Source organism: Triturus cristatus, chromosome 5_2, assembly GCF_964204655.1.
Source record: "Triturus cristatus chromosome 5_2, aTriCri1.1, whole genome shotgun sequence".
NCBI lineage: Eukaryota > Metazoa > Chordata > Amphibia > Caudata > Salamandridae > Triturus > Triturus cristatus.
In genome coordinates, this window is record NC_140588.1 from 478,877,037 (window position 1) to 478,893,667 (window position 16,631).

Here is a 16,631-nt window from a genome sequence, read left to right on the forward strand (position 1 = left end):
TGATATCTGGGGCACAATATCTACGCCACCCCTATGCGCTGACGTCAGTGTTTTTTATTTTTATGCGGACACTAATCGGAGATTCGTCAAATCATGTCAGTTTGACAGTTTTCTTTCCCTCAACTTTTAACCAGTGTACAAGGGGTATGTTCCCACCAAAATGTACAGGGTTTAAACCTCCCAAGTATTGCGACCGACAGATGTTGGCGACAGGCACCCACGATGTCTGTGTCTGGGGCCTCGGCTCTAGGCATGACTCTTCGCCATGCGAATGCTGTGCAAAAATGAATCAAAAGGCCATTTACAAGCAGAAAGCCAATCTTGTCGTCCTAGAACACCGAAGGAAGTCCAAGAAGGCTTGGTCTCGTTCGAGGTCGAAGGCATGTATGTGCTTTCATTGCTGTGGCCTATCTTGAGACCGTGCATCTTCTAATTCTAGGAGTTCAGGTAAGTCCAGGAAATTGAAGAAGCATGAGTAATCGGAGTACATCTCCTTTGTCCTGCCTTTCCATCCATATGGAGTCTCAGTAGGCCCTGGGGCATCTCTGGGCCACAGAGTCATTCCCCCTCCCATCAGAATTCACTTAGCATTTGATCTCGGTGCTCTTCGACTTCCCCAGGCGATTAGCAACTCAAAAACTACTTGAGTTTAGAGTGGCCTTTTGCAAAAGTTTTGGTACCTACTGGAGCCCTCTGGAGTGCCTTTGGGACCCCAGGACCTTAGGTGGCCTCTACGTGTGTTACCACCGGGTGGATCCATCATGACCCTTATGATGAGGAAAACCTGTTTGTAGACCTGCAGGATGCCAGTGGGCTGGTCTCTTTTCTTGACATTGGGTTTCCTCCTCAAACCCAACTATGACAACAGAAGAGACTGTCTCCTTTGCAACAGTGATTAGGAAGGTGGAAGAATTTATGGAATCCACCATACCCAAAACAGAAGTGAAATCAAATGTTTTGACAAGTAGTCAACCCAGGCCAAACAAACTGAGAACCTATACTTCCTTTCAACAAGGCGCCTTACTAATATGGTTGTCAAAGCCAGGATATTGCCAGCCTGGGCAATAGGCAAGTGGGAAAGCGGCATAGACCTGCTCCCAGGGATCCATATTGTCTACTGCAGCACCCCACTCCGGAGTGCCTAGTGGCACTGGCATTCTCGAGTCACCTTAACCCGAATGCATTTCCCACAACCAGTGGCGTCACTAGGGGGATGCGGACTGCACCGGGTGACACCGGGTGCACCAAAATGCAAAATATTACTGTCTGTCTATGATTCTATGTCACTCTATGAAATTATTCTAATGCATTGTTTCAGCCCAGCGACAGAAATTTATAAAAATATCTCTGTTCTATATAAACACAAAAACGTGTTATAGTTTTGTTTTGCGTCAACCCTAGTGATGCCGCTGCTGAGCCTCTGCTTTAAATCGCTACATAAATCAGGATGAACCAGTTACCCGGCCGCCGGCCAAGATTGTCCAATCAGCTATACGACGTCGGCGTCTGGACGACGACGACGTTTGAAACGTCACTCACGTGGCTCCCGGACCCGCCGTTTTCATCAGCCCACTGCCCATGTATGGTCCCGTTATTTGGCACTGGTGGACTCGGAGGAGGTCCATCATGGGGTAAGTTGTGAGGGGGTGACACCATGAGTTACCGCACTGGGTGACACCAACCCTAGGGACGCCGCTGCCCACAACTCCTTCTGACAGGGAATCAAAACACATGGGGATATTCGCCAAGAGTTTATATTCTTCTGCGAGCTTGCCCTCAGGTCCAGTAATACTATTTGTCCCCTAGGAAGGTACTTGCATACTTTGTGGGACAGAGTGGTGGATGTCTTGCCTGCTGTCCCGGGTGACATATGGCCAACCCTGCAATGCCTCAGCACAAATGGCCAGAATGCAGCAAAGTACTCCATTTGCTGGATATAACCGACTATATCAGTAAGGCAGCTGGTAGCAGTGTGGTGCATCCGCAACACACCTGGATTTATTCCACATGCTTCTCTTCCGATGTTCAACAATCCCTAATTGGGCTTTCTCTTTGACAACTCTAGGCTGTTTGAAGTGAAAGCAGACTCAGCCTTAGAAAGATTTAAGAACAGCAAAGTCACTGCTCGCTCTCTAGATTTAGCTCTACCTGTCCGAAAGTTCTCTCAACAGACTGTTCTCTTTTGAGACTTCGGCAGGGGATATCAGAAGAGGCAGCACCTGTATGTGCCCAAGCTGGAACAGATTTACCATCCCTTTCGAGGTAGAGGTTGGGGATCTGGCCGACAGTGTCCAGGTACCCAGGATACTACCCAACCTCCTCCTCTCCTCCAGGGCTGCCATAATACTGCTTTAATATACCCTCTGCAGCATACGATCCCCCAGTGGGATCTTCTTCCTCCCAGGTGAAGGAGCATCGATCCGACTACTGGACGCTTCAGGTTGTGGAACATGGTTACTCCCTATTCTTCCTGCCAGGTCCTCCAGATATGGCACCCACACACAAACACCTCCCGACAAACCACTTGTCTATACTCTGAGGAGAAGTTCATGCTTTCTTGGCCAAAGGAGCCATAGAAAGGAAGGGTACCAGCAGAAAAGATTGGGACTAGCTGTTACTCTTGTTAATTCCTGGTGCCAAAAAAGGATGGAAGTCTCACTCTAATCCTTGACCTGTCTCCAGAAGGACAAGTTTAAAATACTTACATTGACTTAAGTTCTGTTTGCTGTGGATCCAGGAGACTGCATGGTGGCATTGGATTCGCAGGACGCCTATTTCCACATCCCTGTCCTTCAGTCCCACAAATACTACATGTAGTTCCAGGTAGGCCAAGAGCATTTTCTGTTTTCCGTGCACCCCTTTGGCCTAACCAGTGCACCTCTGGTGTTCACAAAGGTGATGCTGGTTGTCGCAGCCTGTCCGTGGAGGTGTGGAATACCAGTTTTCCCATACCACAATGTGTGTTTACTGAAGTCGTGCTCACCTCAGGTGGTCGTAAGTCGCCTCCAGACGACAGGCCTTCTGACATTGCTGAGGTTTTTCATCAACGTGCCGAAGCCACACCTGACTCCTTTACAATGGATCCCAATTCATTGGAGCCATCCTGGAGACCGTACTTTTCCAAGTCTTCCCACTGCATTACGAGTCCAGGAGATTCATGCTTTGATCCCGATATTTTAAACCTTGACCTGGGTCACAGTGAGAGCAACTGTGAGGCTTCTTGACCTCTTGGCCTCTTGTTGCCTGCTTTTCAGCCACATGCAACCTCTGCAGTGGGATCTGAAGTCTCAGTGAGAGAAACACCAAAGGATCTATCAGTCTACCCAGGTGTTGGAGGAGACTGCAAAAGACCTGCAGTGGTGGCTGTTTGACTTCAGTTGGACCAGTGGCAGATGGTTGGCACTCACTGCATCCCTCCTCACTATTAAGGGAAAACAGATGTAGGTTATCAAACAACTTTATCGAAATGTGGTATTCTAACAAACAGAGCTGAGTGGGGATGTGATACCTGTGCTAGGAGGCTCTACGTCCCTGGAAGTGGCTGTACGCTTGGGGCATTACTTTAATTGCCAGCACCTGGCAGGATCTTTAAATGTCAAGGCAGACAAACTCAGTCAACCTTGTCAAGAGGATCATGAATGGCAGTTAGAGGTACAGGGCATCTTCCAACGATAGAGAGAACCCTTGCAAGATTTCTTCACCACTGTAGAGAATGTGCAGTGTCAATGTTTTTGTGTTTTGGAGTTCCCAATGCAATTCTCCCTCGGAGACACCTTTTGTCTCAATTGAGGCTCAGGACTCTTGTATGCCTTTCCATCCTTGTCTCTCCTGTCTAGATGCTTAAAATATCAATAAATCCTCCTGGTTCCTCTGCCATGGGCGAGGAGAGTGCGCTATTGGATTTTCTGGCCATGTACATTTGTCCTCCAATCCGGCGGCTTCTTCAGAAAGATCTTCTGTTGCAGCAGCAGGGCCGGTCCTGCATCCGAGTCTACACAACCTGCATCTCCATTCATGATGATTGAATGAGGCCAGTTAATGGTTTTTGATCTCCCTCCTGAAGTGGTTGGTGCCATCCTGGTAGCCAAGCATCCATCCACCAAAGCAGCATATGCAGGACATTGGGAAGATGTTGTTGCCTAGTATTCTTCCGCAGCATCCAACCACTGAATGCACAGTTGTCTGACATCTTGTTTTGACTGTCTTTAGCCCAGCAAGGCCTTGCTGTAGCAACAGTTAATGGTTATCTTTCTGCCTTTTATAATTTGCCAGTTCAGGCATCACTTTGTAAATCACGTGTTGTGATGCGCATCTTGAAAGGGCTGACCCACATGGTCCTGCAAACACCTTTAGTGATGCCACTGTGGGACCTAAATTTCGTTCTGACTTACCTGATGCGCACTCCCTTTGAATCTATGGATAACTGTCTTTCACAACTTGTTCCTAATTGTAATTTCATCTGCAAGGAGAGTGAATGAACTCCAGGCCTTGCCGTCCAACAGCCATGCTACTCGTTCTTCCCGGACAAATCTGTGCTCCGGACGAAAGCGGCATTGATGCAGAAGCTAGCTATGCTCTTCCCCATCGGAAAATCCATCACCTTGTCAGCTTTCTACTTTCCACATCATCCCTCTAAGGAGGAGGAATAACTCCTCCACGTTGGCCCTATGAGGGCCGTCAGGTTTTACATTGATCGTAATAGAAATCAATACTTATATGATTGACTGTTTGAGAGCTTCACCAGTAAGAAAAAGGGATAAGCAGTGCGAAAGAACAAATTCCCAATTAGTTGTCTTATGCATTAAGACCTGCTATGAGTTTGCTAAAAAAACAACCCCCAGAAGGCTTGCACTCTGTGCCCCTCTTCTCTGCTGTACGCCACTCCACACTGCTGTACGCCACTCCACTTTGCTGTACGCCACTCCACTCTGCTGTACACCACTCCACTGTACGGTATTCCACTCTACACCACTCCACTCTGTAATATTCCACACTATGCCACTCCATTATATGCCACTCCATTCATTCTGTGCCACTCCACTCTGTGCCACTCCACTCTGTGCCACTCTACCACGCTGCTCTACACCATGTTGCTCTACTCTGCCCTACCCTACTCTGCCCAACTCTACTCTACCCAACTCTACACTACTCTGCCCCACTCAACTCTGATTAACTCAACTCAACTCAACTCTGGTCTACTCTACACCACCCTATGATACTCTCCTCCACGGTACTGTAGGACCTTCCACTAAATAGGACTCCCCTCAACGATACTCCATTCTACAAACAAACACTTTTATTAAATAATAAAAATCATTGAAGTTCTATGAAAAAAAACAATGGTTAAAGCTTAGTTATAGGTAGGAAATTTGTATTTATTCTTTCTTTAGATAGCAAATTTAAAACTACACAAACATTAGAAATTATAAAGTTATAGTTCTACCTTAAATTTGTAATTTACACACCATCTTCAAATTACTATGACTTGCACAACCCGGTACACTCTGTTGGCAACAAATTAGACGCACTGCATTAACTATGACGCACCACTCTACCAAACCGTGTTTTATAAATGATTTCTTTACACATCATGAGTTTCGTTAAGAATGCTATGATTTAACATGCTTTACGTGATGTAATATGAAAGTGTATAAGTAGAGCATGGATAAGGCACAAGTTATAGTTAATGTAGTGTGTCTAGCAAGTAGCCAACAGTGTGTACGGAGGTGCACAAGTTATATTAACTTAATTTGGAGGAGTTGTGTAAATTATAAATTTAAGGTACAACTATATCTTTATTACACACACGCACATATACACGCCCCTTCCCCCCCCCCACCCCCAAATAGTGGGACAAGCTAGCAGAATTTATTCAATCTTTGTCGAGTGCACAGGATAAATCTGGGAGCTCAACTGCATCCTCCGTAGAAAATTCCTGGACCTGGGAAGACTACGCCTGAAGAAAGCCTTGCTGGAAGAAAAGGACTCAAAGACTCATAACTGCTGCAAGAAAGAGGATTCCTGACCTCAGTTGGCCCCACGTGGACTGGAGCTGCTGTCTTAGGGCCAGGTGGCTGGCTTCTTGCTTGCCTGCTCAAGGAGGGACATAAAAAGCAGGAGGACTCCTAACGTGCAGTAGAGAACTGGACCTTGCAAGAGCCGTGACTGGAGTGTTCTTGTGCCTAAAAGCCTAACCAGAGGACCTGGGGTTGCTGGACTGATCAGAAATAACTTTTCGAACAGTAGGATAAAAGTGAGACTTTGTCAAGAAGTTGCTGGGGTTTGCCCACGAAGTTTGATTTCTAGCCTGGCAGGAAAACCAATTTTGTCCTACTAAGAGCTTTTTCACTGGTCCAGCGGGAACTTTTGGTGAAAATATCAATCACCCTCTCCTTCACGCTTGGCCTGATTCCACATCTAGATGCCAGTCAACTGTGAATTGTGAATTGTCACTTTAATTTTTCTTGGTGCTTTTTGCCTAAACACTTTTGCAACACAACTCTCATTTTAGCCTTATTCAATTTTGAGAATATTGATGTATTTTTACCTAATAATTTATTCTTTTTTTCCTAATTGCTTTGGTGTTCTAGTGTGTTGTTTTCGTAGTTATAAAATGTTTGGAATGGTGGAACTTAACTTGCATTTCTTTGGGGAAATGCCTGCTACTTGTGCCGCAGCTACCAGGAATCAAAAAGAGATTGTCCAGGGTCTCTGCTTTCAAATCAATAGAGTGATTTTACTTATTGGATAGGGGTATCCCCCTTCCAAATTAATTACCGCATTCCTGAGAAATACAGATTACATTTTAGTATAATACACATAAACCTTACTCGTACTTTCATTTTGAAGTTATTTTACTCAGAATCAGTAAATGCATTCTGTCTTTTCTTTTCTTTTTCTTTATCACATCTTATGCTATTAGGTTGTTGGTGTTGACCTATTATTCAAAGTGTGCAGTTTCTAATGAATCTATTGTTTGTTTCAGGTGGTCTCTTCCAAACCACGAAAACTATTCATTGCAGCATGCTGACGGCACAAACTTTTATATCACAGAAAAAGTAAGTACGTGTTTTGAAGATTATTTTTCAAAAAGGTGACTTGTAGTAAGATCTAAATTCATAAAAGTCTTTCTTAACTTGTAATTCAGCTCTCCCATTGCACTATCATTATTTTATGTCTTGCTGTTTGTCCAACTTTGTTTGAGGATGACCTTTGGAATGTGCATGTGATTGCCTACTTCATTTTTTGTACTTATTGTCGAACATTCTCTGATCTAACCTGTCCACATCTTCAGCCTGGAGTTCCCTCACTAATCCAATGAAATGTTTTGTAAATGGGGTGTCCACGTAGTACAATTCCACATAGTACAGAAGTTGGTTTACAAAAACAATAGATGACATATGAAACTAAGAAGTTAATATTGTTGTATTGTTTGCCTAGCTATGAGTTTGAGAAGCATTGTTAATGTTATTATGTCATAGGCCTTCCTAGGTGTAAGCCTACTGATGACTTGATAAAGCTCTGAATTACACATGCGTAATTTACTGATGATTCGAACAAGTGTTTATCTTACTCCTGAAGAGGTGTCATCTAAGTCCGAAGGTAAAATCTTTACCTGCAGTCGGTCTGCGTGGGTGAGTGGATGCGGGTTTGACTTTCTCCTTCTTCCAGGGAGCCAGAACCAATACCTGTTTCCTTAAAACAGCGGGCCATAGCGTGGTCTCAGTCCATTAGATTTCAGTTTGCCTTGTCGGTTAGCAGCTGGCTTGCTGTTTGCTTCCTGATTGCTTTGTCAATCTCAGACCTTGAAGGTGCTTAGTGGCACTCCACCACTCATCAGGCACGCAGATTCTATGGTGCAATAGTAGTGAACCTTCTAAAGAGGTGGTTTACAATCAGTGAGACAGAGTGGAATGAGCCTACTATTAGTCAATGTTGTAATGTGTCAGAAAGCAAGTGGGAGGCAAGCAAACCTTGATTGCTGGCACCCTCGGACGGCAGAGCCTGACCGCATAAACTACCAAGACAGCAGGGCCAGTGAACTGCAAAGTGAGAGGAAGTAAACATGAAGAAGCCTTGCTCTGTGCTCAGTAGCCCACAATACTCAACAACTATCCGCTTTAGCTAAGGGAACAGGATCATGGGGTATTATAATGCTGTTAAAACGCCCTACCTTGCACTCACACCTTTTCAGTACTTACCCCGACTGCTGGTGACCCATTCATTCAGCTGATTAGCCATCTTCTGTGTTGTATTCCATACCGCTTTATTAACAGGAGTCCGCCAAGTCGCTCCGTGTGGAGTAAAAGGTGCTTCTGGTGCAGACAATGTGACCTGGAGCAGGTACAGGGACTGGACAGGAGACCTCTGGCCCGGCTGCATATGTATGCTGAGGCCGCGACATACCATTGCTAGGGTGCCAATGATGGGTAGCATCTCCTCACAGGTGGATAAAGGGAAATTAAAAACCACAGGCGAGCACCAGCAGTGACTATAACCCCCACCATCCACAGTGTTGTCATAAATTATGTCATTTCAGATGTCATCAGTGATGTTATCGATTCTGTCATTGAACATGTCATGAGTGATATAATATGTGAGGGTACAAGTTGTGCATGGCAAGGGAGCGAGTTATAATAACTTAAGGTCTCAATTTACAGTTACTTCAGTTAACTATAACCGGTAAATTTCTGTTTTTTTTGTTTAAAATGTTCTGTTGCAGCTGACCTTGTCACCGAACTATAATGTCACTTTAACCGATAAAAACACAAACCTATAAAAAAGTAATCTGATGGATTTTATATAATCATGCCTGTCAATAATTTTTGTACAAACTAAGAAATGTAATTCTGTCTTTGTGGTATGGCACATAATGTCCTCATAATGTTTAATTGTAGTATGAATGGTATGTATGGAGATTGAGAGTGTGTGAAGATTCCTGTGTGAGGGTAATGGCAGCATTTTTATATAATGAATGAAATCATGTATATTATCAATCAGATCTTGGAACTTGAAACTTTTACGTGAAAAGTATCCCTGCGTACCCGTAAGTGGCATCATTCGACTCCGCTTGGCGTCCGTGCTGCAAGTGACGTGCGCAGTGCCAATATAGGCGCCACCCCAGCACTCTGAGGCCTGTTTTTTTCTTTCAGCGCCAGGCAGGGCAGATCCGCGGAGAGCTACCCCAGTCACTTTTTGACTGTTCTTTTTTGACTTTTGGTCAGAGTTTCTTGAGACCTGTCTCCTTGTGCGGCGGGATGTCTACGAGGAAGGCTGGATAAAAGCCCTGCGATGCCGGTCAACAGCAAAGGTCGGTGACAAGCCTGCACCTCGTCTGTCGCTGGTGTCTTGAGTGCGACCACGGCACTAAGACCTGCGTCGATTGTCACGCCATGCACCTCAAGGCCTTGAGGCAGGGATATAGCTTGAGATTGGGTGTTTGGGATGTTACACTCACCTAATAAATTTATTTTCTGATGAATAGCTGGGTACAGGTGCTTTCATTCAGGTATGGTCTGGTGTCTGTTGGATTTCACCAGACATTTTTGCTTGCACACACTGACAAGCACACACTCATCTACGTTTTGAAAGTCATAAAAATGTAGATTATTTCACCGAACATTGTGTTTCTCTCACTTGGTATTCCTACAAATCCACATTCCTCTCCCTTTCTGCTGCCTTTAAGCCCCTCTCATGCTCCCTCCTTGTCTTATAATGTATTTTAACATTTTATGCAAGCATGATGGTTGCGCCCTCTGCGCCAGTCAGGTCCCCTTGGATCCACAGATGGATCCGGGCCAGTCGGGCCACCTTGACCTTCCCCTGCGATGGTCCCGTTGTTGATGCTCCCAGTTCCGCCAGCGGTGACTTCCTCATTCTTATACAATACTCTGACACTCAGTCAGAGGGGCATCATCTGACGCTGACTGTGGTGCCGACTGGAGCCATTCCCTCCAGGCCAGAGCCTGAGCCCTATTCCTATGGGCTAGGACTTGAGGAAGATTGGTAGGGGCCATTGGACCCTGAAGAATATCAGTCCCTAGACCTCACAATGGATTAGTGTGGGGTTGCCAGTGGACTGGACATTTCCCTAGATGCTGGCGTGGTCTCTCCTCCTACCATAGTTAGGGGGGTGGGTGCCTCATTTGCTATGGTGGTGAAGAGGGCGGCCAATGTCCTGGACCTTCAGCTGCCCTCCGTGTCTGTCACCCAACAGCCCATTTCAGACAGCTTGGTGGTCTATCCTGGTGCATTCCCTACCACCCCACTGCATAGGGAATCCAAGAGCCTGGCCACCTTGGCTAAGAAAATGTTTTCTTCCACTAGCCTGGCATTGTGGTCTGTTAACACCACATGCCTTTTGGGCTGTTACTCCCATTCCCTTTGGGATTCCGTTGCACATGACCTGCCCATGGTCCCGGAGGAGGCTAGGTCATACTACCCCACGGGATGGTTGTTGGGAGGGACGCAGCTAAATTCACAATTCGTGTGGGCTGGACACGACTGACTCACCAGGCTGAGCGGTTTCTTTGTCAGTGGCCTTAAGGTGCCATGCTTGGCTGAAGACAGCTGGCTTTTCAGGGGATGTCCAAGCTTTGCTTATGGACATGCCCTTTGATGGATTACGTCTCTTCCAAGAGAAGGTGGACTCTGCGCTGGAGCGCTTCAAGGAAACCAGATCCACGGCCAGGTCCTTGGGCCTTTCTATGGCCCCCATCAACCCGAATCTGACTTCCGCTCTTTTTGTGACCACTGAAGGGGTTTCGAGCTGCGTCCTTACCCACCCCACCCCCATGGAGCATTAGCTCCCCAGCCTTTGCGTGACTAAGAACTCGGTACCCTCAGACCTGGTGGGGCAGCCAGAGGTCGGGCTAGTCCACCCCCTCCTCCCACCGGCCACCGCAACCTCCAAGTCTCTTTAGTTTGCCCTGCGAACATCATAGGCAACCAGTGGGAGACAGAATATGCCATCACCTGCACCACTAGAGGTTGATAACAGATGGCTGGGTTCTCCTGATTGTTCAAAGGGGCTACTCCGTCCACTTCATGACCACCCCTCCACCCATACCACTCCCTTGCGACAGGCTGATGGAGGACCATCTCTAATTATTGCACCAGGAAGTGGCAGCTCCTGGGAACCACTGAGAGGTTTCTGATGCCAGAAGTAGGTTGTGGTTGTTATACCTACTACTTTCTGGTGCCCAAGAAGGACGGAGGCCTTGGTCCAAACCTAGACCTGCTCCCGCTCAATTTATTCCTGAAAACTGAGAGATTCAAAATCAATCAAGTTCTGTCTGTCCTTGACTCTGGAGACTGTATGGGAGCGTTGGACTTTCAGGCCGCATACTTACACACTCCCGTCCTGCCTGCCCACAGGCGTTACCTGCAGTTCACGGTGGGCCACGAGCAGTTTCAGTTTGCCATGCTTCCTTTTGGCCTTACCAGCGTCCCTCAGGTATTCAGGTGATGGTGGTGGTTGCAGCTCATCTGCAGAGATCGGGGGGCCAGTCTTCCCCCATCTCAATGACTGGCTGCAGCAGTGGCCCGTGCAGGTAAGAGTGTTGGGGCCGGAGGGGGGGGGGGTTCAACAGACGACGAAAAATTACTTTTTTATTTAATTTTCCCTCGTGGTTGTCTGTTGCATCCCCCCAACTCAGCCCCACCATTACCTGCAAGGGCCGCTCTTGACTGGCTGTTGAATGTGAGCTCGCCCCAGGCAGTTGTCTCTGATCTCCAGACTAAGGCAGACCTCCTACACTCACAGGAGTTCACTATCAACATGCTGAAGTCATACCTTACTCCCTCTCAGATGCTTCCATTCATCAGAGCTGTTCTGGACACGGTGCAGTTGTGAGCTTGTCATCCTGAACGGCGTGTCCAGGATATTCAGGCTATGATACCGATGTTTCAGCCTCTATCCTGGATTTTGGTGAGACTGACTCGGAGGCTGCTGGGCCTAATGTCCAACTGCATCAGTGCGCAGGAGTATTGTGCATGAAAAGAATTCTGATCCAGTCTGACGCCTGTGGATAATTCTAAGGTAAGGAATCTGCTGCTAGAAAGTCTCTACCAGATAAGGCGTTACCGAAGGTAAGTAACTTGTTCTGCAGTGACTTTCATTAACACATGTAATGATTCACTGTAACATTGTCATGGTCGATAGGGCATTTCAATGATCAATAGCTGCAAATGAGTCTTTCTTCTATATATATACTTGCTGCGGTGCAGCGATGGGACCCACCAACAGGGGTCCTGACACTCCGGAGCATTTGGGCTTATAGCGAAAGCTTCAGGAGTGCTTTAGATCATGGAAAAGAGTCACCCAGTGTCATAGATATTTCCCTGAAAGACGTAGGGTGCCATCTAAAATTTATTGCAATTTGAAAGCGGACTCACTGTTGCTACTTGAGACCGCCAAACAGCACAACCGTGTGCTGAGCTGCCTTTGCCCATCTGGGCACAGCAAGCCAATTATGCCCAATAGCCAGTTCCAGTGTCTTCCCGGGCATGTCTTTGCCTTGGGCAATGTTTTTTTATGAACTGAAGCCTTGTGCCACAACTAAAGGACTTTATTTTTGTTATTTAGTTTATTTATTTTTAAATGGGCCTGGGTCCCCTGCTCCTCAGTGGAGCATTTGTTTCTTTTGCTGCCCTGGGTCGAATGGGGAGTTCAAACCTGCATGGCACTCCTGGCTCACTTCTAGGCTGACACTATTCAGTGCCAATGAGGGAGCCAGCTTCTTCCTGCGTCTCCGCAGGTTACAATGGCAGTCCCTCCTACGCCCACAACCCTCCCAGACATGGACACAGGGATTGCTGGAGTTACACAGCAGTGCTTCCTGAGAGTGAGCTCTCATTACCCTTCAGTTCTAGATCACTGTGGGCCTCTGGGGACATGTGCACCCCTGGAGTGCAGCAGCACCTATTTTACTCTCATTCTTCCCCAGGGACATAAGTTAGTAAGGAGGGGAGGGACACACATCTCCCTCTCTGCAGCACTTATACTCTGGGGCCTTTGTTCTCCCCAGGGCAACTTTTAGAAAGCCTTTTGAGGAACTCTCTGTGAACTAAATTTCACGTGGCCTTTTCTTTCCCTTTTCAGTGTCTCTTTGTTCGGTGCTTGGTTTAGGCTTCATTGCTGGTTTTGTAGCAGTTGTTAGCCAGGGCAGCAAGCAGTGCTATTTTGTACTAATTGAGAATGTTTACATGGCACCAGCAGATTACATTCAGGATCCTCTGCCGTGTCATGAACTGTTTTTCTCTTTATTAATTGAAAAGCGCACGCACCTCTCCATTAATATCCTATTGCTGGTAATTTCTGCCCGAGCGCACGAACATTGTTCGTCATGTTAGACTTTTCCTTGCCAGGGTTCTGCTTTCCCTAACACATAGCTGCACTGCACTGCAGCATATAGCCAGATACTTTGAGCTATCCAATTGTTAATACGTTTATAGCTGTTCTCCATATGACTGCATTATACTGACTCTTCAGACCTTTCGGGGGTCTCAGTGGCACGAAATCTTCTGCAGCAATGAAGCTTTAACACACCCCTCTGCTTCCCTTAAAACCCCCGAATCTGGGGCCTGGCTTCAGCGACACAGTCTCCAGGCAGCACGCTCATGTATGTAGCCTTCTCACACCTCCTCCTTCCCTCACAGCCCCTGAGCCTGGGGCCTCAATGCAGCGACCCACAGCCTCCAGGCAGCACCTCTATATAAGGGCACTAGGTTTGTGCCCCTCCATTTCTGGTGCTTTGCAGCAGTTTTAAGATCTTCTTAGAGTTTCTCGTTGCTCAAATGGGTGTAATTTCTTATATTGATGTTTCCTTTGTCTTCATTGCTTGATTTTGCTTGCGAGAAAGTGTCACTCATAGTCGATGAATGTCACTCTTAACTACCCAGAAATTATGAAAATGTCACACATAAGCAATCCGAAACCATGGCAGCTATTTGACATAAGCCCCGGTCTTGCAGGAAGAACTTCTATTTCTTTGAACCTGCATGTCATCAAGAGGACTAGATTTGGATACTTTCGCTTATTAGCTACGAACTTACTGGAAATTGAATCCAGTGAGGCATGAGATCCTCCTATGTTAACTAAGGCGAAGCAATCTAGCTGCTAAATTTTTAAATCTAAAAAATAACTGTTCATTATATTTATAGGGATTCAGTTCGTTCTCTGTAGATGGGTGAGCCACCATTTTCCAAAAAAAACATCTTCGGAAATACAGATTGGAGATAAGTGCTGCTATTCTAATTTAACAAATCACAGAATGTATTCAGGAGCTGATAATTGCATCTGCCTAGGTACAGAATTTACTCTGCAGCGTCCTTTCCCTAACTGCGTTCCCCTCATTCTTATTGGGGGAGCCATCTGAGTTTGGCTCTAGGCAACTGCTTCAAATTTCGAGTGGTGTTTGATTACATTCTGTGAAAGTATCCTAGTCCGAACATTGTACATTTGATAAATTCAACAAAATAAGAACAAATTGTGAGAAATACGTCCACATTTTTTTTTATATCTTTTGGCTGCAATCCGATATTGATATGGGGATATGGGATTTGCATGAATACATAGTCCAAAATGTACCAAAAACAATATTCAGTTTAGATAGGTGCACAAAAAGACCAAAGAGGTACATATACTTGGTCAACCTAATGTCGATGAACCCTTGCAGTGGAAAGGTTAAAAGACATTCAGAACTTTGGAGAACTCCAGACAAATAAATTATGCATAACTTTTAAAAACAAGTTAGTTTTTAGCCAATGTTTTTTATGAGAGCTATTTTCTATGAACAATATTACAAAAACGTATTCTGAGCAGGTCCACAATTGATGGAACAGAGCTCTTTCCCCAGAACTTATTTTTACAGTAGCCTCTAAGCAATTTTAGTAAGAGGCTTGAGACTTATTCTTCTCTAATTTTATATAACTGTAAATAGCAGGTGTTTATTCTTGGCTTAGTTTGTGTGCATATGAACCCTGACAGGACAATGATGTTTATGTGTTTAATGTTTGTGTTGTACTGAATCTGACTTATCTTTCAACCCACCTCTGATGAACAAGACCTTGATTGCTTGGCAAGACTACCGAGTCTATGCTACCCTCGTCAGGTGGAAGCTCATCCAGTCACACCTTTGATACTGCTACGATGTTGTTCCTACAAATTCAGGATTTGGAAAAAAGCCTAAGATTGGCAGCTGGTAGTTAGGTTGGAGCCCACATCTGAGAAAATACGTAATTGCATTAAAGTAAAGTTCGGTTTAATTCCTTTAAATAATGCATTTGAGCCAGTTGTGGAAATTGGAGAGCCTTATGTTGAGAGCAAGGATTTTTAGGTCAAGCCTGGACAGCTCATGCTCTGCTCTGAGAGCCATGCTGTATTGGAGTACTTGAAGTCCCGCCCACTCTCCGCCCACATTTGTCATTGGCTTGTGTCATTCGTAAATGCTAGCTTTTGATTCGTTATTAGGCTTGTTGGACCCTCCTTAGTACCGCCTTGTCTTCATTTGTAACCTCCCATGAGAACTGGCCCTTTTCCTTCCGTTTTTACAAGGTACGTATTTTTTAGTCTGTAAGCTATTTTCTTTAATGAGTTTCTCTTACTGCAGGAGGGTCTCATGCGCAGTTGTAAACACTGCCTTGTTTGTTTAACTTAACTCGTAGAAAACTGGGAGCTCTTGAGGGGTCAAGGGAGACAGAAGGGTGCAGCTCAGCTATGCCTTCAAGCATCTGGAATGCAATAGGTCTCACATTTGCAAAGTTAACGCTATCGGCATCGTAAATGGAAAAAGCCTTTTATTTAGATTTTAAAAACCAAAATGTTAATAAAAGGCATTGTCATTTACAATGCCAATAGGTCAAATTCACGTAAATGCGAGACCTATTGCATTGCAGATGCTTGTTTTACGCACTGAAGGTGCAGTGTTACATCAATCAACAGTAGATAAAGGGAACAAAAAACAAAGATAAATCAACTGTTAGTGATGAGATACCAGCTGGAGCAGAAAGGGGAAGAGAGTGAATATATCCCCAGAGCAGAGCAAGCTCCCTTTGTGGGGCAGCAACCAATCCCAAACAGTTATCTAAAAGGATTGCGGTCCACGGAAAACAAAGCGTGCTACACTGATTTCAGGTATTATAGGCAGAGAGGGAGAGTTTACTGAAGCAAGAGACCTTGCAAGTAAAGCAAACCCTGGTGAATCTGCTCTGCTTTGTCTACACATTGCTCTCTTCCCTTTTTAATTCTTCTTTTCTTCAGTGGTGCTGTGGTGCTTTAAACATTTGCATGCTCTCTGTTGCTTCTTTGCAGAAAGCTTTACACAAAACCGAGCAGGCATAAAACTAAATATACGAATTATGGAAACCATACACAAGATTGCAGGTAAAGGAGATCTTATGACTGTGGAAGTACAGGTGAAGTTGCTCGTAGACGTCTTAAAAGACAGTAGTAGAGGATTTCAAATCAGGAACCAGTGTGGCAAGTCTGTTTTTGCTGAATAGGGTGTGGCCACCTCACTAAGGTCATTTATGATCATGCCTGCCTTTAACCAGTCTCCTGCACACAGCTCCGTGAATGGCTGCTAACAAGCTGGAAGCATGGCTTCAAGACAGACCACATTTCTGCATCC

The 16,631-nt window shown here is 45.5% G+C and overlaps 1 protein-coding gene across 6 annotated transcripts in view; it reads left to right on the top strand.

The window, feature by feature from the left end:
* The window catches only part of ELMO1 (engulfment and cell motility 1), a 1,282,006-nt gene that overhangs the window by 309,024 nt on the left and 956,351 nt on the right, over window positions 1–16,631 (top strand). For all 6 annotated transcript variants that reach the window (XM_085607465.1, XM_085607469.1, XM_085607468.1 and 3 more), the window contains one exon: window positions 6,986–7,058. In XM_085607465.1, coding sequence (XP_085463591.1) covers window positions 6,986–7,058 — 73 coding nt within the window. The remainder of the gene's footprint in view (window positions 1–6,985; window positions 7,059–16,631) is intronic.